At 47.6% G+C, this 24125-nt stretch overlaps 1 protein-coding gene across 1 annotated transcript in view; it reads left to right on the top strand.

The window, feature by feature from the left end:
- Positions 1-24125, top strand: part of NUFIP2 (nuclear FMR1 interacting protein 2) — a 131913-nt gene that overhangs the window by 92011 nt on the left and 15777 nt on the right. Inside the window, exon 2 of the mRNA XM_063955937.1 lies at positions 4702-6381. Coding sequence (XP_063812007.1) covers positions 4702-6381 — 1680 coding nt within the window. The remainder of the gene's footprint in view (positions 1-4701; positions 6382-24125) is intronic.

Raw genomic sequence — 24125 nt, 5'->3', positions numbered from 1 at the left:
ATACAAGTGGGTCATATGTAACTGATCACCCTTTGTTGATTTCAGGTGTCAAATTTGTGGCCCAAGACTAGTTAACCCTTGCAAAACTACAGCTACTTATTGAAAATGGCAAAATATGGTGTGTGTGCCCACTTTGCCAGTGTATTTCATGCCCAAAACAGCGTTGGGCCAAGCAAAATACAACTGCGTCATATGTAAGTGACCACCCTCTGTTGTTTTTGGGGGTCAAATTTGTGGCCCAAGACTAGTTAACCCTTGCTAAACTACAGCTACTTATTCAAAATGGCAAAATATGGTGTGTACCCACTTTGCCAGTATATTTCATGCTCAAAACAGCGTTGGGCCAGGCAAAATACAACTGCGTCATATATAAGTGACCACCCTCTGTTGTTTTTGGGGGTCAAATTTGTGGCCCAAGACTAGTTAACCCTTGCTAAACTACAGCTACTTATTCAAAATGGCAAAATATGGTGTGTGCCCACTTTGCCAGTGTATTTCATGCCCGAAACAGCGTTGGGCCAAACAAAATACAAGTGGGTGATATGTAAGTGACCACCCTCTGCTGATTTCAGGGGTCAAATTTGTGGCCCAAGACTAGTTAACCCTTGCAAAACTACAGCTGCTTATTCAAAATGGCAAAATATGGTGTGTGTGCCCACTTTGCCAGTGTATTGTATGCCCAAAACAGCGTTGGGCCAAGCAAAATACAAGTGGGTCATATGTAAGTGACCACCCTCTGTTGATTTCAGGGGTCAAATTTGTGGCCCAAGACTAGTTAACCCTTGCAAAACTACAGCTACTTATTCAAAATGGCAATTTATAAAATGGTGTCTGTGCCCACTTTGCCAGTGTATTTCATGCCCAAAACAGCGTTGGGCCAAGCAAAATACAAGTGGGTCATATGTAAGTGACCACCCTCTGTTGATTTCAGTTGTCAAATTTGTGGCCCAAGACTGGTTAACCCTTGCAAAACTACAGCTACTTATTCAAAATAGCAAATCATGGTGTGTGTGCCCACTTTGCCAGTGTATTTCATGCCCAAAACAGCGTTGAGCCAGGAAAAATACAAGTGGGTCACATGCAAGTGACCACCCTCTGTTGTTTTTGCGGGTCAAATGTGTGGCCCAAGACTGGTTAACCCTTGCAAAACTACAGCTACTTATTCAAAATGGTAAGATATGGTGTGTGTGCCCACTTTGCCAGTGTACTGTATTTCATGCCCAAAACAGCGTTGGGCCAAGCAAAATACAACTGCGTCATATGTAAGTGACCACCCTCTGTTGATTTCAGGTGTCAGATTTGTGGCCCAAGACTGGTTAACCCTTGCAAAACTACAGCTACTTATTCAAAATGGTAAAATATGGTGTGTGTGCCCACTTTGCCAGTGTATTTCATGCCCAAAACAGCGTTGGGCCAGGCAAAATACAACTGCGTCATATGTAAGTGACCACCCTCTGTTGTTTTTGGGGGTCAAATTTGTGGCCCAAGACTAGTTAACCCTTGCTAAACTACAGCTACTTATTCAAAATGGCAAAATATGGTGTGTGTGCCCATTTTGCCAGTGTATTTCATGCCCAAAACAGCGTTGGGCCAAGCAAAATACAACTGCGTCATATGTAAGTGACCACCCTCTGTTGATTTCAGGTGTCAGATTTGTGGCCCAAGACTGGTTAACCCTTGAAAAACTACAGCTACTTATTCAAAATGGTAAAATATGGTGTGTGTGCCCACTTTGCCAGTGTATTTCATGCCCAAAACAGCGTTGGGCCAAGCAAAATACAACTGCGTCATATGTAAGTGACCACCCTCTGTTGTTTTTGGGGGTCAAATTTGTGGCCCAAGACTAGTTAACCCTTGCTAAACTACAGCTACTTATTCAAAATGGCAAAATATGGTGTGTGCCCACTTTGCCAGTATATTTCATGCTCAAAACAGCGTTGGGCCAGGCAAATTACAACTGCGTCATATATAAGTGACCACCCTCTGTTGTTTTTGGGGGTCAAATTTGTGGCCGAAGACTAGTTAACCCTTGCTAAACTACAGCTACTTATTCAAAATGGCAAAATATGGTGTGTGTGCCCACTTTGACAGTATATTTCATGCCCAAAACAGCATTGGGCCAAGCAAAATACAACTGCGTCACATGTAAGTGACCACCCTCTGTTGATTTCAGGTGTCAGATTTGTGGCCCAAGACTGGTTAACCCTTGCAAAACTACAGCTACTTATTCAAAATGGTAAAATATGGTGTGTGTGCCCACTTTGCCAGTGTATTTCATGCCCAAAACAGCGTTGGGCCAGGCAAAATACAAGTGGGTCACATGCAAGTGACCACTCTCTGTTGATTTCAGGTGTCAAATTTGTGGCCCAAGACTAGTTAACCCTTGCAAAACTACAGCTACTTATTCAAAATGGCAAAATATGGTGTGTGTGCCCACTTTGCCAGTGTATTTCATGCCCAAAACAGTGTTGGGCCAGGCAAAATACAAGTGGGTCACATGCAAGGGACACTACTCTGTTGATTTCAGGTGTCAAATTTGTGACAGAAGACTCATTAACCCTTGCGAAACTGAATGATCTGAATAAGAAGCTGGAGTTCGAATAAGAAGTGAATAAGAAGCTGGAGCTTGAATAAGAAGTGAATAAGAAGCTGGCCGAATAAGAAGCTAACTTCAGCCTCGTCTCATCTGCCCTGGTCTGCTGCAGTCTCCCCATTAACATTCATGGGGTACTGTACTGTGTATTTGGCGGAAACCTGGTTTCAAAGGATTTCTCACAAAATAGTGTTCTACTGAATGTACCCCTGACTCCTTCACACTCCCCTTCAGGGAGGATGCAGGGAAACCTCACTGCTATGTGTTCTCCAGTCATCGGTCCTGTCCCCACTGCTTGACGCCTCTTTTTCTGATGGCAGCTTCCCTTCCAATGACCTATTTCCCTGTGTGCCACGTTCTCCCCGCTGCTGCAGCACGAGTGCGGTGACGGGGCGGCCGCCTGCTGTTTGTCGTGACACACGGTACAGTAAGATAATAATGATGTGGCAGCAGCACTGAGTGCCAGGCCGGTACACGTGTGGTGTGTGCACCCGCCGGGCGGTACGATCTGTTCCACGCCAGCAATGACCATTTGAGCGGTGGGGTAGGACACGTTACTCTGCGCCTGCGCAGTGGGTGACGCCTGGTGTCAGCAGCATGTCGCTGTGAGCTGCGCAGGCGCTTGGTGTTCTCGCGGTGTTAGCAGCAAATTCTGGTGACGCGAGAGTCCCCGGCTCACGATCCCGCAGGCTGCTGAGTGGTGACTCGGCCCTGGGACTGGAGGGGGGAGCCGGTGTCCTGCAGATCCCGGAGCGCGGCGGTAGCGATGTGACGCGCCCCACGCAGGCACCGGGCCCGTGACCGCGCTCCCACTGCTCGTGCCAAGCATGACTTGCTTCATTCGTCCGAGAGCCCCTGCCCTCCTCTCACCCGCCCCTCTGCTGCTCGGACCCGGGACCCTGCAGTCAAGGTGACCGATGGGGATTGCAGAAGGGATCAGGTAGAGAAGCGCCCTGCAGCCAATGTGGAAGTGCTCATTCCCAGCGCCCGGCTGCCTATCAGGGCTGACCCGTTGGGTGTGATCATAATGCCCCTCTATGTACCCTCAACTTGTGAGAGGGTGTATCTCTGCTGCTGCTGATCATAGTGCCCCTTTATATACCCCGGCTTGTAAGTGGATGTTCCCTTAAGCTTCTTATTATAGTGCCCCTCCCAATTCCCCCCCAGCTTGTGAGGGTGTCCCTTAGCTACATCTGATCATAGTTCCCCATATACCACAGCATGTGAGAGGGTGTCCCCCAGCTGCTGTAGACCATAGTACTCCTGTATATAACCTAGCTGGTGAGACTGCCCCCAGCTTGTGAGAGTGTGTCCCCCCTACTGCCACTGATCCTTGTGTCCCTCTCTATATACCCTAGCTTGTGAGGCGATGCCCTTCTATATGCCCAACTTGCGAGAGGGTGTCCCCCAGCTGCTGCTGATCACACCCCTGTATGTACCCCAGCTTAGCATGTTATAGCAAGGGTGAGATACTTATACAGTGAAATATTTACATTGTAAAATGCATTTATTAATCAGTAGTAACCCAGTGTCAGCATGTTGTATGTTCTCCTCCCAACCTGACCATAATTTAACTTTCCCTTCTTTCCTCCTATTCAAACTCATTTCCCATTTGAATTGCTAGATTGTAAAAAAAAAAAAAAAAACTTATCTGAAAAAGATACTGTATTTTTCTTTCTCCTATTGGGTGTATGACAGGAGCAGTATGGTTTGTCCTGGGTGTTCTGGATTTAGGTGCTACATTACCATTGTGGTGCCTTATATGTAAAAGATGATTTATACTATTCAATACAGCCAACACAGTGGTGTACAGACATTTAATTGTATTTTTGTTTCTTTATTACATACCTGTAAATAGGTCATGGGTTTCTTTAATAAAAGATTTAAAGTGAAATGCTACTGCATCACCTAAATTGAATTGACTCCATAGGGCTTCATGGTATGTATAGTAAATTGTATTAGACCCCTTTCCTTCCATTTTCTATCACTGTATGTTTCAAGGGTAGTTTAAAACTTTTTTTTTTACTGTATTTGTTTCCCATTACGATATATACAATTGACATTACTGAGCTTAATTATGTAATTAATTATTATTTCTTCTTACATAGGACATGGAGAGCTAAATGGTACTACAGGAGACCGCCACGTCCCTGCAAAGATCCAGGGCTCTGACAAATCTGCAAACCAAACTGCATCTCGGGCTGCTAACGGCAGCCAGCAAGCCACTGCTGACATCGGTGCGAATGCTAAGCACCTAGCCAAGGCGATTCATTTTGGGAAAGCAAGCAACAAAACTAAAGCCTTGCTCCATAAAAACAGTATGGACAAAAAGAATGAAAAGTCTTATGAAAGCAAACCTAAAGATATCATATGCACAGACAAGGTAGAGATTGGTCCCTTTCACAATGGTTCACTTTCCAACAGCTCTGGATTTATCACTAATGGCTATGTGAGCAAAGGTGCAGAGAATGATGGCAGTGGCTCTGAGAGCGGCTATGCCACTCCTAAGAAAAGGAAAGCTAAGTGCACCATTGCCAAGGCTGACGAGAATTCCAGTTTTCTGATTGGCAAAATGTCAGACTCTGATATTAAACTGGATTCTGAAAACTTTAAGCCAGATTTGCTTGCAGACCAGAAAGGGGGAGCTCGTGTGGACAATGGTAAAGCAACTTGGAAATGTGAGTCTTCATCCACAGGTGTCAGTCGGATTAAAGCAAACTCTGGAGAGCTACAGAGGAAAAACTCTGATGCCAAACTAGTCACAGGGAAAAAGTTTGATGACCGGCCCAAAGGCAAATCTTTATCAGTTACCACTTCTAAAGAGGACTCCTGGACATTGTTTAAACCACCTCCTGTTTTCCCAGTCGACAACAGTAGTGCAAAAATAGTTCCTAAAATAAGTTATGCAAGCAAAGTTAAAGAAAACCTCAACAAAGCAGCCCAGAACAACTCTGCTTCTCTATCTTCCCTTTCTTTCTCACCTCAAGTTGGGGAAACTACAAACTGTGTCTCCCAGGTTCCCATGTCTGCCATGAAGTCTGTATCTACAGTTAACTTTGCCAATGGGCCCCTTTTAGTAGGACCTGATGGCGGTTTTATGGCTGCTGCTAGTATTGTTTCACACACACTGCCTGGAGGAGCAGAGCCTTTGCCCACAGAATCCTTTTCTGCCTCTGCAAACTCTTCTGAACAAATGAAATCTGGCCTTTTTACCTATCCTTCTAATATGCAAAATGCCCTGCCGGATGCGATGCAGGGAGAAGCATCTGGATTATCTGCTCAGCATAGCTTGGGAGAAATTTTTCAGAATCAGTGGGGCTTATCTTTTATAAATGAACCTAGCGCTGGCCCTGAGGCTGGAACAGATAAGCCAGATATTGGGCAAATGGTCTGGGAGCCCCCAGCCCCACCACTTTCACAGGGTGCTGAAATTGTTGCCTCAGGAAATGAGCGCCCAGTTTTCCCCAAAGCATACGAGTTGGACAAACGGACTAGCCCTCAAGTTGCAGATGGTTCCATGCTGAGAGTAGCTCATGGGTCTGGGGGAGATGGGACTGCGTTATCCTTAGGGCCACAGCATTTAGGGGAGTTGCAAAAGCTGGAAGCTTCTAGCCAGGGTTCATTAGTGTTTCAGTCCAAGGTCTATGAAATAGAATTAACTCTTCAGACCTCCCTGAAAAACACTTTACAGACTTCCGCCAAAGATAAGAGGTACCAAGGAGATCTTGATTGCAAAGATATCTGGGGTTCTTTTGACCTGAGGGCTGCTATTATGTATCACACTAAAGGTAAAGATTTCATTGGCATGTGTTGGGCTTTGTGTAATTACTGAAATTGGAGCACTCAGTGTATTTTATCTGTGTTTGATGTATCTGAACACATATGACAGTTATTATTTTTTCACACAGGTAAAAAATGTTAGTCACTATCTTCCTGAATGTAATTATTCCGGTATTATTGTCAATGTTTAATAATTTCTCCCCAGTTCATCACAAACTGCAAATTTAATATATCTCTGTATCAAGCCAATATCCAAAAGGCTGTTGATCTGGATCAAAAAACTTAAGTGACAAAGCATAGTCTGACAGTTACTGTTCAGTCCAGAATGCTTTTATTTCACGCCTGTGTTATGGATATATTAATACGCAGTAATGGGTTTACTTGCCCTTTTTAATATTTTTTTAGTATTAAACATGAGGTGAGTAAATCTTGTTAAGAACAAAGTATTTGCAAAGTTCTATTTATTTAATATAATGACTTAAACCGGCTTACACACTAGAGCGGCCAATCGTTCCGATGGTTAGGCGGAAATTCCCTTCGCCCTAGACCAGTGAAGATTGGTAGTACTCATATGAAGGAAGGAATGACCTATCATTTTGCCATTCATTTACTCTGCAGTGGGCTCACTAGGGATATCTTCTGTTGGCCCTGCAGCAGGGCCGATCTTAAGATGTTGCTAACGACCTGCAGGGGCACGCAATTATGCATGCACGATGTAGACTATTTGTGGTTACAAAACGGCATATTGTCCCGACATCGTGTAGGTGTGGACCCGGCTTTAATGCTACATTATTTCTCTGACGTCCTAGTGGATGCTGGGGACTCCGTAAGGACCATGGGGATAGCGGCTCCGCAGGAGACTGGGCACAGCTAAGAAAGATTTAGGACTACCTGGTGTGCACTGGCTCCTCCCACTATGACCCTCCTCCAGACCTCAGTTAGAATCCTGTGCCCGGCTGAGCTGGACGCACACTAGGGGCTCTCCTGAGCTCCTAGAGAGAGAGTATATTTTATGTTTTTTATTTTACAGTGAGATCTGCTGGCAACAGACTCACTGCAGTGAGGGACTAAGGGGAGAAGAAGCGAACCTACCTAACTGGTGGTAGCTTGGGCTTCTTAGGCTACTGGACACCATTAGCTCCAGAGGGATCGACCGAATGGAACCGGCCATTGATGTTCGGTCCCAGAGCCGCGCCGCCGGCCCCCTTACAGAGCCAGAAGCAAGAAGAGTCCGGAAAATCGGCGGCAGAAGACATCAGTCTTCACCAAGGTAGCGCACAGCACTGCAGCTGTGTGCCATTGCTCCTCATACACACTTCACACTCCGGTCACTGAGGGTGCAGGGCGCTGGGGGGGGGGGGCGCCCTGAGCAGCAATAAAAACACCTTGGCTGGCAAATATATCACAATATATAGCCCCAGAGGCTATATATGTGATAAATACCCCTGCCAGAATCCATTAAAAAGCGGGAGAAAAGTCAGCCGAAAAAGGGGCGGAGCTATCTCCCTCAGCACACTGGCACCATTTCTCCCTCACAGCTCCGCTGGAAGGAAGCTACCTGGCTCTCCCCTGCAGTCTACACTACAGAAAGGGTAAAAAAGAGAGGGGGGGCACTAAATTTAGGCGCAATATACATATAGCAGCTATAAGGGGATATAATTTAGTTAATCCCTGTATTATATAGCGCTCTGGTGTGTGCTGGCATACTCTCTCTCTGTCTCCCCAAAGGGCTTTGTGGGGTCCTGTCTTCTGTCAGAGCATTCCCTGTGTGTGTGCGGTGTGTCGGTACGGCTGTGTCGACATGTTTGATGAGGAGGCTTATGTGGAGGAGGAGCAGGTGCCTATAAATGTGTTGTCACCCCCTGCGGGGCAGACACCTGAGTGGATGGACTTGTGGAAGGAATTACGCGAAAGTGTCGACTCCTTACATAAAAAATTTGACGACATGCCGAATGCGGGGCAGCCGGCTTCTCAGCCCGTGCCTGCCCAGACGTCTCAAAGGCCATCAGGGGCTATAAAACCCCCGCTACCTCAGATGGCAGACACAGATGTCGACACGGATACTGATACCAGTGTCGACGACGAAGAGACTAATGTAATGTCCAATAGGGCCACTCGTTACATGATTGAGGAAATGAAAAATGTTTTACACATTTCTGATGTGACCCCAGGTACCACAAAAAAGGGTATTATGTTTGGGGAGAAAAAACTACCAGTAGTTTTTCCCCCTTCTGAAGAATTAAATGAGGTGTGTGAAGTAGCGTGGGCTTCCCCCGATAAAAAATTGGTAATTTCTAAAAAGTTACTAATGGCGTACCCTTTCCCGCCAGAGGATAGGTCACGTTGGGAAACACCCCCTAGGGTGGATAAAGCGCTTACACGCTTATCAAAAAAGGTGGCACTACCGTCTCCGGATACGGCCGCCCTAAAGGAACCTGCTGATAGAAAGCAGGAGGCTCTCCTGAAGGCTATATATACGCACACTGGTATTATACTGAGATCAGCTATTGCTTCAACATGGATGTGCAGTGCTGCAGCTGCGTGGTCAGATTCCCTGTCAGAAAACATTGACACCCTAGACAGGGACACTATATTGCTAAACGTAGAGTATATTAAAGACGCTGTCTTCTACATAAGAGATGCACAGAGGGATATTTGCTGGCTGGCATCTAAAATAAGTGCACTGTCCATTTCTGCCAGGAGAGGGTTATGGACCCGGCAGTGGACAGGTGATGCAGATTCTAAAAGGCACATGGAAGTTTTGCCTTATAAGGGTGAGGAGTTGTTCGGGGATGGTCTTTCGGACCTAGTGTCCACAGCAACGGCTGGGAAGTCAGCATTTTTACCACATGTCCCCTCACAACCAAAGAAAGCACCGTATTATCAGGTACAGTCCTTTCGTCCCCAAAAGAGCAGGCGGGGTAGAGGCGCGTCCTTTCTGCCCAGAGGCAGAGGTAGGGGAAAAAAGCTGCAGCATACAGCCACTTCCCAGGAACAAAAGTCCTCCCCCGCTTCCTCTGCTAAGTCCGCCGCATGACGCTGGGGCTCAACAGGCGGTGCCAGGTACGGTGGGGGCCCGTCTCAAAAACTTCAGCAATCAGTGGGCTTGCTCACAAGTAGATCCCTGGATCCTTCAAGTGGTATCTCAGGGGTACAGGCTGGAATTCGAGACATCCCCCCCCCCACCCCCCGCCGTTTCCTCAAATCTGCCTTACCAACGACTCCCTCAGAAAGGGAGGCTGTGTTAGAGGCAATTCACAAGCTGTATTCCCAGCAGGTGATAGTCAAGGTGCCCCTACTTTAACAAGGACGGGGTTACTATTCCACAATGTTTGTGGTACCGAAACCGGACGGTTCAGTGAGACCCATTTTAAATTTGAAATCCTTGAACACATATATAAGAAAATTCAAGTTCAAGATGGAATCGCTCAGGGCGGTTATTGCAAGCCTGGAAGAGGGGGATTACATGGTATCTCTGGACATCAAGGATGCTTACCTGCATGTCCCCATTTACCATCCTCACCAGGAGTACCTCAGATTTGTGGTACAGGATTGTCCTTACCAATTCCAGACGTTGCCGTTCGGCCTGTCCACGGCACCGAGGGTATTTACCAAGGTAATGGCCGAAATGATGATACTCCTTCGAAAAAAGGGAGTTTTAATTATCCCATACTTGGACGATCTCCTGATAAAGGCGAGATCCAGAGAGCAGTTGTTGGTCGGAGTAGCACTATCTCAGGAGGTGCTACACCAGCACGGTTGGATTCTAAATATTCCAAAGTCACAGCTGGTTCCTGCGACACGTCTACTGTTCCTGGGGATGATTCTGGACACAGTCCAGAAAAAAGTGTTTCTCCCAGAGGAGAAAGCCAAGGAGCTGTCGTCTCTAGTCAGAGGCCTCCTGAAACCAAAACAGGTGTCGGTGCATCACTGCACGCGAGTCCTGGGAAAGATGGTAGCTTCCTACGAAGCAATTCCATTCTGCAGGATCCATGCCAGAACCTTTCAGTGGGACCTGTTGGACCAATGGTCCGGATCGCATCTTCAAATGCATCGGTTGATAACCCTGTCTCCAAGGACCAGGGTGTCTCTGCTGTGGTGGCTGCAGAGTGCTCATCTCAAAGAGGGCCACAGATTCGGCATACAGGACTGGGTCCTGGTGACCACGGATGCCAGCCTTCGAGGCTGGGGGGCAGTCACACTGGGGAAAAAACTTCCAAGGACTTTGGTCAAGTCAGGAGACTTCCCTACACATAAATGTTCTGGAACTGAGGGCCATTTACAATGCCCTAAGTCAGGCAAAGCCCCTGCTTCAAAACCAGGCGGTTCTGATCCAGTGAGACAACATCACGGCAGTCGCCCATGTAAACCGACAGGGCGGCACAAGAAGCAGGACGGCGATGGCAGAAGCCACAAGGATTCTTCGATGGGCGGAAAATCATGTGTTAGCACTGTCAGCAGTGTTCATTCCGGGAGTGGACAACTGGGAAGCAGACTTCCTCAGCAGGCACGACCTCCACCCGGGAGAGTGGGGACTTCATCCAGAAGTCTTCCAACTGATTGTAAACCGTTGGGAAAGGCCCCAGGTGGACATGATGGCGTCCCGATTAAACAAAAAGCTAGAAAAATATTGCGCCAGGTCAAGAGACCCTCAGGCAATAGCTGTGGACGCTCTAGTGACACCGTGGGTGTACCGGTCGGTTTGTGTTCCCCCCTCTTCCTCTCATACCCAAGGTACTGAGGATAATAAGGAAAAGAGGAGTAAGAACTATACTCATTGTTCCGGATTGGCCAAGAAGGTCTTGGTACCCGGAACTCCAAGAATTAATCTCAGAGGACCCATGGCCTCTGCCGCTCAGACAGGACCTGCTGCTGCAGGGGCCCTGTCTGTTCCAAGACTTACCGCGGCTGCGTTTGACGGCATGGCGGTTGAACACCGGATCCTAAAAGAGAAGGGTATTCCGGAGGAAATCATTCCTACCCTCATTAAAGCTAGAAAAGATGTAACCGTACAACATTATCACCGCATATGGCGAAAATATGTTGCGTGGTGTGAGGCCAAGAAGGCCCCAACGGAGGAATTTCAGCTGGGTCGATTTCTGCACTTCCTACAGTCAGGGGTGACTATGGGCCTAAAACTGGGTTCCATTAAAGTCCAGATTTCGGCTCTGTCGATTTTCTTCCAAAAAGAACTGGCTTCACTGCCTGAAGTTCAGACATTTGTCAAGGGAGTGCTGCATATTCAGCCTCCTTTTGTGCCTCCAGTGGCACCGTGGGACCTCAACGTGGTGTTGGGTTTCCTAAAGTCACATTGGTTTGAGCCACTTAAAACCGTGGATTTAAAATATCTCACGTGGAAAGTGGCCATGCTTTTGGCCTTGGCTTCGGCTAGGCGTGTGTCAGAATTGGCGGCTTTGTCATATAAAAGCCCCTATTTGATTTTCCATATGGATAGGGCAGAATTGAGGACTCCAGTTTCTTCCTAAGGTGGTATCAGCTTTTCACTTGAACCAACCTATCGTGGTGCCTGCGGCTACTAGGGACTTGGAGGACTCCAAGTTACTGGACGTAGTCAGGGCCTTGAAAATGTATGTTTCCAGGACGGCTGGAGTCAGGAAAACTGACTCGCTATTTATCCTGTATGCACCCAAAAAACTAGGTGCACCTGCTTCTAAGCAGACTATTGCTCGCTGGATTTGTAGCACAATTCAGCTTGCGCGTTCTGCGGCTGGCCTGCCGCAGCCTAAATCGGTAAAAGCCCATTCCACGAGGAAGGTGGGCTCTTCTTGGGCGGCTGCCCGAGGGGTCTCGGCTTTACAACTTTGCCGAGCTGCTACTTGGTCAGGGGCAAACACGTTTGCAAAATTCTACAAATTTGATACCCTGGCTGAGGAGGACCTTGAGTTCTCTCATTCGGTGCTGCAGAGTCATCCGCACTCTCCCGCCCGTTTGGGAGCTTTGGTATAATCCCCATGGTCCTTACGGAGTCCCCAGCATCCACTAGGACGTCAGAGAAAATAAGATTTTACTCACCACCGGTAAATCTATTTCTCGTAGTCCGTAGTGGATGCTGGGCGCCCGTCCCAAGTGCGGACTGTCTGCAATACTTGTATATAGTTTTCTCTAACGTCCTAGTGGATGCTGGGGACTCCGTCAGGACCATGGGGAATAGCGGCTCCGCAGGAGACAGGGCACAAAAGCAAGCTTTTAGGATCACATGGTGTGTACTGGCTCCTCCCCCTATGACCCTCCTCCAAGCCTCAGTTAGGTTTTTGTGCCCGTCCGAGAAGGGTGCAATCTAGGTGGCTCTCTTAAAGAGTTGCTTAGAAAAAGTTTTTAGGTTCTTTATTTTCAGTGAGTCCTGCTGGCAACAGGCTCACTGCATCGAGGGACTTAGGGGAGAGAATTTCAACTCACCTGCGTGCAGGATGGATTGGATTCTTAGGCTACTGGACACCATTAGCTTCAGAGGGAGTCGGAACACAGGTCTCGCCCTGGGGTTCGTCCCGGAGCCGCGCCGCCGACCCCCTTGCAGATGCTGAAGATTGAAGAGGTCCGGAACCAGGCGGCAGAAGACTTTTCAGTCTTCCTCAGGTAGCGCACAGCACTGCAGCTGTGCGCCATTGTCTGTCAGCACACTTCCCACAGCGATCACGGAGGGTGCAGGGCGCGGGGGGGGGCGCCCTGGCAGCAATGTAGAATACCTGTATGGCGAAAAATACATCACATATAGCCCTTGAGGCTATATGGATGTATTTAACCCCTGCCAGACTTCACAATCTCCGGAGAAGAAGCCCGCCGAAAAGGGGGCGGGGCCTATTCTCCTCAGCACACAGCGCCATTTTCCCTCACAGAAAGGCTGAGGGGAAGGCTCCCAGGCTCTCCCCTGCACTGCACTACAGAAACAGGGTTAAAACAGAGAGGGGGGGCACTGATTTGGTGATATACATATATATATTAAATGCTATATGGGAGGAACACTTATATAAGGGTTGTCCCTGTATAATTATAGCATTTTGGTGTGTGCTGGCAAACTCTCCCTCTGTCTCCCCAAAGGGCTAGTGGGTCCTGTCCTCTATCAGAGCATTCCCTATGTGTGTGCTGTATGTCGGTACGTGTGTGTCGACATGTATGAGGAAAATGTTGGTGAGGAGGCGGAGCAAATTGCCTGTAATGGTGATGTCACTCTCTAGGGAGTCGACACCGGAATGGATGGCTTACTTATGGAATTACGTGATAATGTCAACACGCTGCAAGTGGGTTGACGACATGAGACGGCCGGCGAACAAATTAGTACCGGTCCAGGCGTCTCAGACACCGTCAGGGGCTTGTAAAAACGCCCATTTACCTCAGTCGGTCGACATAGACCCAGACACGGACACTGATTTCAGTGTCGACGGTGAAGAAACAAACGTATTTTCCTTTAGGGCCACACGTTAAGGGCAATGAAGGAGGTGTTACATATTTCTGATACTCCAAGTGCAACAAAGAAGGGTATTATGTGTGAGGTGAAAAAACTACCTGTAGTTTTTCCTGAATCAGATAAATTAAATGAAGTGTGTGATGATGCGTGGGTTTCCCCCGATAGAAAATTATTGGCGGTATACCCTTTCCCGCCAGAAGTTAAGGCGCATTGGGAAACACCCCTCAGGGTGGATAAGGCGCTCACATGCTTATCAGAAAAATATCCTAAAAAGTATACACACACATGCTGGTGTTATACTGTGACCAGCGATCGCCTCAGCCTGGATGTGCAGAGCTGAGGTGGCTTGGTCGGATTCCCTGACTAAAAATATTGATACCCTTGACAGGGACAGTATTTTATTGACTATAGAGCATTTAAAGGATGCATTTCTATATATACGAGATGCGCAGAGGGATATTTGCACTCTGGCATCAAGAGTAAATGCGATGTCCATATCTGCAAGAAGATGTTTATGGTCACGACAGTGGTCAGGGGATGCAGATTCCAAACGGCACAAAGATGTATTGCCGTATAAAAGGGGAGGAGTTATTTGGGGTCGGTCCATGGGACCTGGTGGCCACGGCAACTGCTGGAAGATCCACCGTTTTTTACCCTAAGTCACATCTCTGCAGAAAAAGACACCGTCTTTTCAGCCTCAGTCTTTTCGTCCCTATAAGATATCTGCCCAGGGATAGAGGAAAGGGAAGAAGACTGCAGCAGGCAGTCCATTCCCAGTAACAGAAGCCCTCCACCGCTTCTACTAAGTTCTCAGCATGACGCTGGGACCGTACAGGACCCCTGGATCCTACAAGTAGTATCAAAGGGGCACAGATTGGAATGTCGAGGCGTTTCCCCCCTCGCAGGTTCCTGTAGTCTGCTGTACCAATGTCCCCCTCCGACAGGGAGGCAGTATTGAAAACAATTCACAAGCTGTATTCCCAGCAGGTGATAATAAAATTACCCCTCCTACAACAAGGAAAGGGGTATTGTTCCACACTATAGGGTGGTACTGAAGCCAGAAGGCTAGGTGAGACCGATTCTAAATCTGAAAAATTTGAACACTTACAAGGGTTCAAATCCAGATGGAGTCACTCAGAGCAGTGATAGCGAACTGGGAACAAGGGGACTATATGGTGTCCCGGGACATCAGGGATGCTTACCTCCATGTCCCAAAATTTGCTTTTCTCACCAAGGGTACCTCAGGTTCGTGGTACAGAACTGTCACTATCAGTTTCAGACGATGCCGTTGGAGTGTCCAAGGCACCCCGGGTCTTTACCAAGGTAATGACCGAAATGAGGATTCGTCTTCAAAGAAAATGGACGACCTCCTGATAAGAACAAGGTCCAGAGAACAGTTGGAGGTCGGAGTAGCACTATCTCAAGTAGTTCTACGACAGCACGGGTGGATTCTAAATATTCCAAAACCGCAGTTGTTCCGACGACACGTCTGCTGGTCCTAGGGATGATTCTGGACACAGTCCAGGAAAAGGGTGTTTCTCCCAGAGGAGAAAGCCAGGGAGTTATCCGAGCTAATCGGGATCCTCCTAAAACCAGGAAAAGTGTCAGTGCATCATTGCACAAGAGTCCTGGTAAAAAAATGGTGGCTTATTACGAAGCGCTTCCATTCGGCAGATTTCACGCAAGAACTCTTCAGTGGGATCTGCTGGACAAATGGTCCGGATCGCATCTTCAGATGCATCAGCGGATAACCCTATATCCAAGGACAAGGGTGTCTCTCCTGTGGTGATTACAGAGTGCTCATCTTCTAGAGGGCCGCAGATTCGGCATTCAGGATTGGATGCTGGTAACCACGGAGGCCAGCCTGAGAGGCTGGGGAGCAGTCACACAGGGAAAAAATTTCCAGGGAGTGTGATCAAGTCTGGAGAATTCTCTCCACATAAATATACTGGAGCTAAGAGCAAATTTGTAATGCTATAAGCTTAGCAAGGCCTCTGCTTCAAGGTCAGCCGGTATTGATCCAGTGGGATAACATCACGGCAGTCGCCCACGTAAACAGATAGGGCGGCACAAGAAGCAGGAGGGCAGTGGTCAAAACTGCAAGGATTTTTCGCTAGACGGGAAATCATGTGATAGCACTGTCAGCAGTGTTCATTCCGGGAGTGGACGACTGGGAAGCAGACTTCCTCAGCAGGCACGACCTCCACCCGGGAGAGTGGGAACTTCATCGGGAAGTTTTCCGCATGATTGTGAACCGTTGGGAAAGACCAAAGGTGGAAATGATGGCGTCCCGCCCGAACAAAAAACGGGACAGGTATTGCGCCAGGTCACGAGACCTTCAGGCGATAGCTGTGGACGTCCTGGTAACACCGTGGGTGTAACAGTCGGTGGATGTGTTCCCTCTTCTGCTTCTCATAACCAAGGTATTGAGAATTATAAGACGTAGAGGAGTAAGAACTATACTCGTGGCTCCGGATTGGCCAAGAGGGACTTGGTACCCGGAACTTCAAGAGATGCTCACAGAGGACTAATGGCCTCGGGAGCTAAGATGGGATTTGCTTTCAGCAAGAACCATGTCTGTTCCAAGAGGAACCGTGGCATCTGCCTCTAAGAAAGGACCTGCTCCAGCAGGGACCTTGTCTGTTCCAAGACTTACCGCGACTGCGTTTGACGGCATGGCGGTTGAACACCGGATCCTAAGGGAAAAGGCATTCCGGAAGAGGTCATACCTACCCTGGTCAAAGCCAGGAAGGAGGTGACCGCACAACGTTATCACCACATGTGGTGAAAATATGTTGCGTGGGTGAGGCCAGGAAGGCCCCACGAAAAAATTTCAACTAGGTCGATTTCTGCACTTCCTGAAAACAGGAGTGTCTATGAGCCTCAAATTAGGGGTCCATTAAGGTTCAAGTTTCGGCCCTGTAGATTTTCTTCCAGAAAAAATTGGCTTCAATTCCTGAAGTCCAGACGTTTGTCAAGGGAGTATTGCATATACAGCCCCTTGTGTGCCTCCAGTGGCACCGTGGGATCTCAACGTAGTGTTGGGATTCCTCAAATCATATTGGTTTGAACCGATCAAATCTGTGGATTTGAAATATCTCACATGGAAAGGGACCATGTTGTGGCCCTGGCCTCGGCCAGGCGATTGTCAGAATTGGGGGCTTTGTCTTAAAAAAAAAAGCTCATATTTGTTTTTCCATTCGGACAGGGCAGAACTGCGGACTCGTCCCCAGTTTCTTCCTAAGGTGGTGTCAGCGTTTCGCCTGAAACAACATATTGTGGTGCCTGCGGCTACTAGGGACTTGGAGGACTCCAAGTTGCTAGACGTTGTTGGGGCCCTAAAAATATATATATATATATATATATATATATATATATATATATATATATATATATATATATATATATATATATATATTTCCAGGACGGCTGGAGTCAGAAAGTCTGACTTGCTGTTTATATTGTATGCACCCCAAAAGATGGGTGCTCCTGCTTCTAAGCAGACTATTGCTCGTTGGATTTGTAGTACAATTCAGCTTGCACAGTCTGTGGCAGGCCTGCCACAGCCAAAATCTGTCAATGCCCATTCCACAAGGAAGGTGGGCTCATCTTGGGCGGATGCCCGAGGGGGTCTCGGCTTTAAAATTTTGCCGAGCAGCTACGTGGTCAGGGGGGAACACGTTTGTAAAATTCTACAAATTTGATACCCTGGCTGAGGAGGACCTGGAGTTCTCTCATTCGGTGCTGCAGAGTCACCCGCACTCTCCCGCCCGTTTGGGAGCTTTGGTATAATCCCTATGGTCCTGACGGAGTCCCCAGCATCCACTAGGACGTTAGAGAAAATAAGATTTTACTTACCGATAAATCTATTTCTCGTAGTCCGTAGTGGATGCTGGGCGCCCATCCCAAGTGCGGATTGTCTGCATTACTTGTACATAGTTATTGTTACAAAAATCGGGTTATTATTGTTGTGAGCCATCTTTTTTAGAGGCTACTTCATTGTTATCATACTATTAACTGGGTTCAGATCACAAGTTGTACGGTGTGATTGGTGTGGCTGGTTTGGGTCTTACCCGGGATTCAAGATCCTTCCTTATTGTGTACGCTCGTCCGGGCACAGTACCTAACTGAGGCTTGGAGGAGGGTCATAGGGGGAGGAGCCAGTACACACCATGTGATCCTAAAAGCTTGCTTTTGTGCCCTGTCTCCTGCGGAGCCGCTATTCCCCATGGTCCTGACGGAGTCCCCAGCATCCACTACGGACTACGAGAAATAGATTTATCGGTAAGTAAAATCTTATTATCGTTAACTAAAAGGGTTATTGTTGAGCCATCTGTTGAGAGGCTCTGTTATGTTCATACTGTTAACTGGGTATCATATCACGAGTTATACGGTGTGATTGGTGTGGCTGGTATGAGTCTTACCCGGGATTCAAAATCCTTCTTTATTGTGTCAGCTCTTCCGGGCACAGTATCCTAACTGAGGTCTGGAGGAGGGTCATAGTGGGAGGAGCCAGTGCACACCAGGTAGTCCTAAATCTTTCTTAGCTGTGCTCAGTCTCCTGCGGAGCCGCTATCCCCATGGTCCTTACGGAGTCCCCAGCATCCACTACGGACTACGAGAAATAGATTTACCGGTGAGTAAAATCTTATTTTGTCTATTGTTTTAGAAAAACCAAAAATGAAAATATCTTACTAAAATTAAACTGTAAAAGTGACATCTAGTAAAGTTTGAAAAAAAAAAAGGCATTTTATTTCCCCCAGCACCCTGAATGATAACAGTAACCAGATTTAAATCCCACACAATATTAGAATTCAGAGATCTGTTACATATATTTGCGCAAATGTATGAATAAGCCCCAAAGCAGCATCAAGGCCTCTCTGTATATTTGTGGTCCCTAGCGCTATATCTAGGTGCAGGGTGTGGCACCCCCCAAAAAAACAGCATAAGCCAGAAAGCCCAGGGCAGCATACCAGTGAAAGGCCTTGACGCGGCTTTGGGGCTTATTCATACATTTGCGCAAATACATGTAACAGAGATCTCTGAATTCTAATATTGTGTGGTTTTAAAATCTGGTTACTGTTATCATTCAGGGTGCTGGGGGAAACAAAATGCCTTTTTTTTTTTCTTGCTTCGAAATACCCCTCCCTTTCAAGCACATGAATGATATCACTAAGCTAATTGACCATCTGCCACTATAGATGTCTGTTGTGAGAGGCAGAGAGGTTCCTGCATTAGGAGGAGGTGTAGGACCTGACATGCCATATGGAGCATTATGGGGTTGCTCCAAGGTAGGTAGCTCTTAGCTTAGATATATTTAAGTAAGGAGCCATTATCATGTGGCTCCTTGCTAGTTAATCATAGACCCAGATTGGGGTAATGGAGGTGTGGGGTGTGGTGCCCCTGGACTGGCTGAGCTGGATGGCTTTAGTGTGATATACCTTTACATTCTATTATCACTTATTAATTTCTTTAACACTATTTCTCTATTTTAATTACATCTCATTTTTGTATCACTTTCTTTATAGCTTCGGCTTCCTAACACTAATTTATTAACACTATAGTTTTTTCACTGGTATGCTGCCCTGGGCTTTCTGGCTTATGCTAATTTTTTTGGGTGCGACACCCTGCACCTAGATATAGCGCTAGGGACTCCAAATATACAGAGAGGCCTTGACGCGGCTTATTCATACATTTGCGCAAATATATGTAACCGAGATACCTGAATTCTAATATTGTGTGGGATTTAAATTTGGTTACGGTTATTCAGGGTTCTAGGAGAAACAAAATGCCTTTTTATTTTTTTATTTTTCTTGCTTAGAAATACCCCTCCCTTTCAAGCACCTGAATGATATCACTAAGCTAATTGAGCATCTGCCACTATATATATCTAGTAAAGTTTATCACAGATTTGTTCCTGGTCGAATCATAGGAGATGGTGTTTATCCTCGCTAAGGGTCATTAACATGGCCTGTAAAACCTAAATTATATTTTGTGTCTTAGCTTGTCTTGTACATAAATGCAAAAAATGGAGATGAAAGAAGACTTTTTTTTTTTTTTTCTGGGGCACTCTTGCGGTATAAGTACATTTTAAAACTTTTATGTATGGACTCACAGGTAGACAAACAGAACACTTTTGTACAGAGTTGAAATAGTTTCAGTAATGTTCAAAACTTTGATTTCAAGCAATGAAAATACTGGTAAATATAAGTTTTCTCTGACGTCCTAGTGGATGCTGGGAACTCCGTAAGGACCATGGGGAATAGCGGGTCCGCAGGAGACTGGGCACAAAAGTAAAGCTTTAGGACTACCTGGTGTGCACTGGCTCCTCCCCCCTATGACCCTCCTCCAAGCCTCAGTTAGATTTTTGTGCCCGGCCGAGAAGGGTGCACACTAGGGGCTCTCCTGAGCTTCTTAGTGAAAGTTTAGTTTTAGGTTTTTTATTTTCAGTGAGACCTGCTGGCAACAGGCTCACTGCATCGAGGGACTAAGGGGAGAAGAAGCGAACCTGCCTGCTTGCAGCCAGCTTGGGCTTCTTAGGCTACTGGACAGCATTAGCTCCAGAGGGACCGAACACAGGCCCAGCCTCGGAGCTCGGTCCCAGAGCCGCGCCGTCGGCCCCCTTACAGAGCCAGAAGCAAGAAGAGGTCCGGAAAAATCGGCGGCAGAAGACATCAGTCTTCAACAAGGTAGCGCACAGCACTGCAGCTGTGCGCCATTGTTACTCAGGCACACTTCACACTTCGGTCACTGAGGGTGCAGGGCGCTAGGGGGGGGCGCCCTGAGCAGCAATGTAAACACCTTGGCTGGCAAAAATACACCACATATAACCCCCAGGGCTATATGGATGTATTTTAACCCCTGCCAGAACTCACCAAAAAGCGGGAGAAAAGGCCGCCGAGAAGGGGGCGGAGCCTATCTCCTCAGCACACGGGCGCCATTTTCCATCACAGCTCCGCTGGAAGGACGTCTCCCTGACTCTCCCCTGCAGTCCTGCACTACAGAAAAGGGTAAAAAAGAGAGGGGGGCACTAATTTGGCGCAGTTTCTAATAATAACAGCAGCTATAAGGGAAAAGCACATTTTATAGTGGTATTCCTGTGTATATATATATATATATAATATATATATAGCGCTCTGGTGTGTGCTGGCATACTCTCCCTCTGTCTCCCCAAAGGGCTAGTGGGTCCTGTCCTCTATCAGAGCATTCCCTGTGTGTGTGCGCTGTGTGTCGGTACGTTTGTGTCGACATGTATGAGGAGGAAACTGATGTGGAGGCGGAGCAATTGCCTGTAATGGTGATGTCACCCCCTAGGGCAGTGGTTTCCAAACTTTTTTGAATCACGGCGCCCTAGAGTATCAGAATTTTTTTCACAGCACCCCTAGGCCAAAAATTTCTTATTGAGAAATTTAGAAAGAAATATTAAATTAAGTAGATTGCGTTTATATGTCATCCTTGGGCTCAATTGTGTGGTGAGGTACAAGATTTGCTTGTTTGTCCCCATATTTTATGACTGACGGCTACTAGCACTAGTTTTGCCTATTATATTGACAATAAATAATTTTAATTGGTCCTGGACCACCAATCCAAGGCACCCCTGCAAGTGTTGCGAGGCACCCCAGGGAGCCACGGCACACAGTTTGGGAACCACTGCCCTAGGGGGTCGACACCTGAGTGGAGCTTATGGAAGGAATTAGACAGTGTCAGCTCTTTACAAAAGACAGCTGATGACATGAGACAGCCGGCTACTCAACTTGGGCCTGTCGGGGCGTCTCAAAGGCCATCAGGGGCTCTAAAGCGCCCGTTACCTCAGATGGCAAATACAGATGCCGACACGGATACTGACTCCAGTGTCGACGGTGAAGAGACGAATGTGACTTCCAGTAGGGCCACATGTTACATGATTGAGGCAATGAAAGATGTTTTACACATTTCTGATATTACAAGTACCACTAAAAAGGGTATTATGTTTGGTGAGAAAAAACTACCCGTAGTTTTTCCTGAATCTGATGAATTAAATGAAGTGTGTGATGAAGCGTGGGTTTCCCCCGATAAAAAACTGATAATTCCTGAAAAGTTATTGGCATCATACCCTTTCCCGCCAGAGGTTAGGGCACGTTGGGAAACACCCCCTAGGGTGGATAAAGCGCTCACACGCTTGTCAAAACAGGTGGCACTACCGTCTCCTGATACGGCCGCCCTTAAGGAACCTGCTGACAGAAAGCAGGAGAATATCCTAAAATGTATATACACACATACTGGTGTTATACTGCGACCAGCAATCGCCTCAGCCTGGATGTGCAGTGCTGGGGTGGCTTGGTCGGATTCCCTGACTGAAAATATTTATACCCTGGATAGGGACAGTATATTACTGACTATATTGCATTTAAAAGATGCATTTTTATATATGCGTGATGCACAGAGGGATATTTGCCGACTGGCATCAAAAGTAAGTGCGCTGTCCATTTCTGCCAGAAGAGGGTTATGGACGAGGCAGTGGTCAGGTGATGCGGTTTCCAAAAGGCATATGGAAGTATTGCCTTATAAAGGGGAGGAGTTATTTGGGGTAGGTCTATCAGACCTGGTGGCCACGGCAACGGCTGGGAAATCCACATTTTTACCCCAGGTAGCCTCTCAACATAAGAAGACGCCGTATTATCAGGCGCAGTCCTTTCGGCCCCATAAGGGCAAGCGGGCAAAAGGTTCCTCATTTCTGCCCCGTGGCAGAGGAAGAGGAAAAAGGCTGCAGCAGACAGCCAGTTCCCAGGAACAGAAGCCCTCTCCCGCTTCTGCCAAGTCCTCAGCATGACGCTGGGGCTTTACAAGCGGACTCAGGCACGGTGGGGGCCCGTCTCAAGAATTTCAGAGCGCAGTGGGCTCACTCACAAGTGACCCCGGGATCCTTCAGGTGGTATCTCAGGGGTACAAATTGGAATTCGAGACGTCTCCCCCTCGCCGTTTCCTAAAGTCTGCTTTACCGACGTCTCCCTCCGACAGGGAGGCGGTATTGGAAGCCATTCACAAGCTGTATTCTCAGCAGGTGATAATCAAGGTACCCCTCCTGCAACAGGGAAAGGGGTATTATTCCACGCTGTTGGTGATACCGAAGCCGGACGGCTCGGTGAGACCTATTGTAAATCTAAAATCTTTGAACACTTACATACAGAGGTTCAAATTCAAGATGGAGTCACTCAGAGCAGTGATCGCGAACCTGGAAGAAGGGGATTATATGGTGTCTCTGGACATCAAGGATGCTTACCTCCATGTCCCAATTTACCCTTCTCATCAAGGGTACCTCAGGTTTGTGGTACAGAACTGCCACTATCAGTCTCCTGATAAGGGCGAGATCCAGGGAACAGTTGGTAGTCGGGTTAGCACTATCGCAAGTAGTGCTGCGGCAGCACGGTTGGATTCTCAATATCCCAAAATCGCAGCTGATCCCGACGACACGTCTTCTATTCCTAGGGATGATCCTGGACATAGTCCAGAAAAAGGTGTTTCTCCCGGAGGAGAAAGCCGGGGAGTTATCTGAGCTAGTCAGAAACCTCCTAACACCAGGCCAAGTCTCAGTGCATCAATGCACAAGGGTCCTGGGAAAAATGGTGGCTTCCTACGAAGCAATCCCATTTGGCAGATTCCACGCAAGAACATTCCAGTGGGATCTGCGGGACAAATGGTCCGGATCGCATCTTCAGATGCATCAGCGGATAGCCCTGTCCCCAGGGACAAGGGTGTCTCTCCTGTGGTGGTTGCAGAGTGCTCATCTTCTAGAGGGCCGCAGATTCGGCATTCAGGACTGGGTCCTGGTGACCGCGGATGCCAGCCTGCGAGGCTGGGGAGCAGTCACACAGGGAAGAAAATTCCAGGGCTTGAGGTCAAGCCTGGAGACATCACTTCACATAAATATTCTGGAGTTAAGGGCCATTTACAATGCTCTAAGCCAAGCAAGACCTCTGCTTCAAGGTCAGCCGGTGCTGTTCCAGTCGGACAACATCACGGCAGTCGCCCACGTAAACAGACAGGGCGGCACAAGAAGCAGGAGGGCAATGGCAGAAGCTGCAAGGATTCTTCGCTGGGCGGAAAATCATGTGATAGCACTGTCAGCAGTGTTCATTCCGGGAGTGGACACGACCTCCACCCGGGAGAGTGGGGACTTCATCCAGAAGTCTTCCACATGATTGTGAACCGTTGGGAAAAACCAATGGTGGACATGATGGCGTTCCGCCTCAACAAAAAACTGGACAGGTATTGCGCCAGGTCAAGGGACCCTCGGGCAATAGCTGTGGACGCTCTGGTAACACCGTGGGTGTACCAGTCGGTGTATGTGTT

The sequence above is a fragment of the Pseudophryne corroboree genome, chromosome 2 (assembly GCF_028390025.1).
Source record: "Pseudophryne corroboree isolate aPseCor3 chromosome 2, aPseCor3.hap2, whole genome shotgun sequence".
NCBI lineage: Eukaryota > Metazoa > Chordata > Amphibia > Anura > Myobatrachidae > Pseudophryne > Pseudophryne corroboree.
Note: the sequence above shows the minus strand (reverse complement) of the source record. Positions and strands in the feature narration are given on the sequence as shown.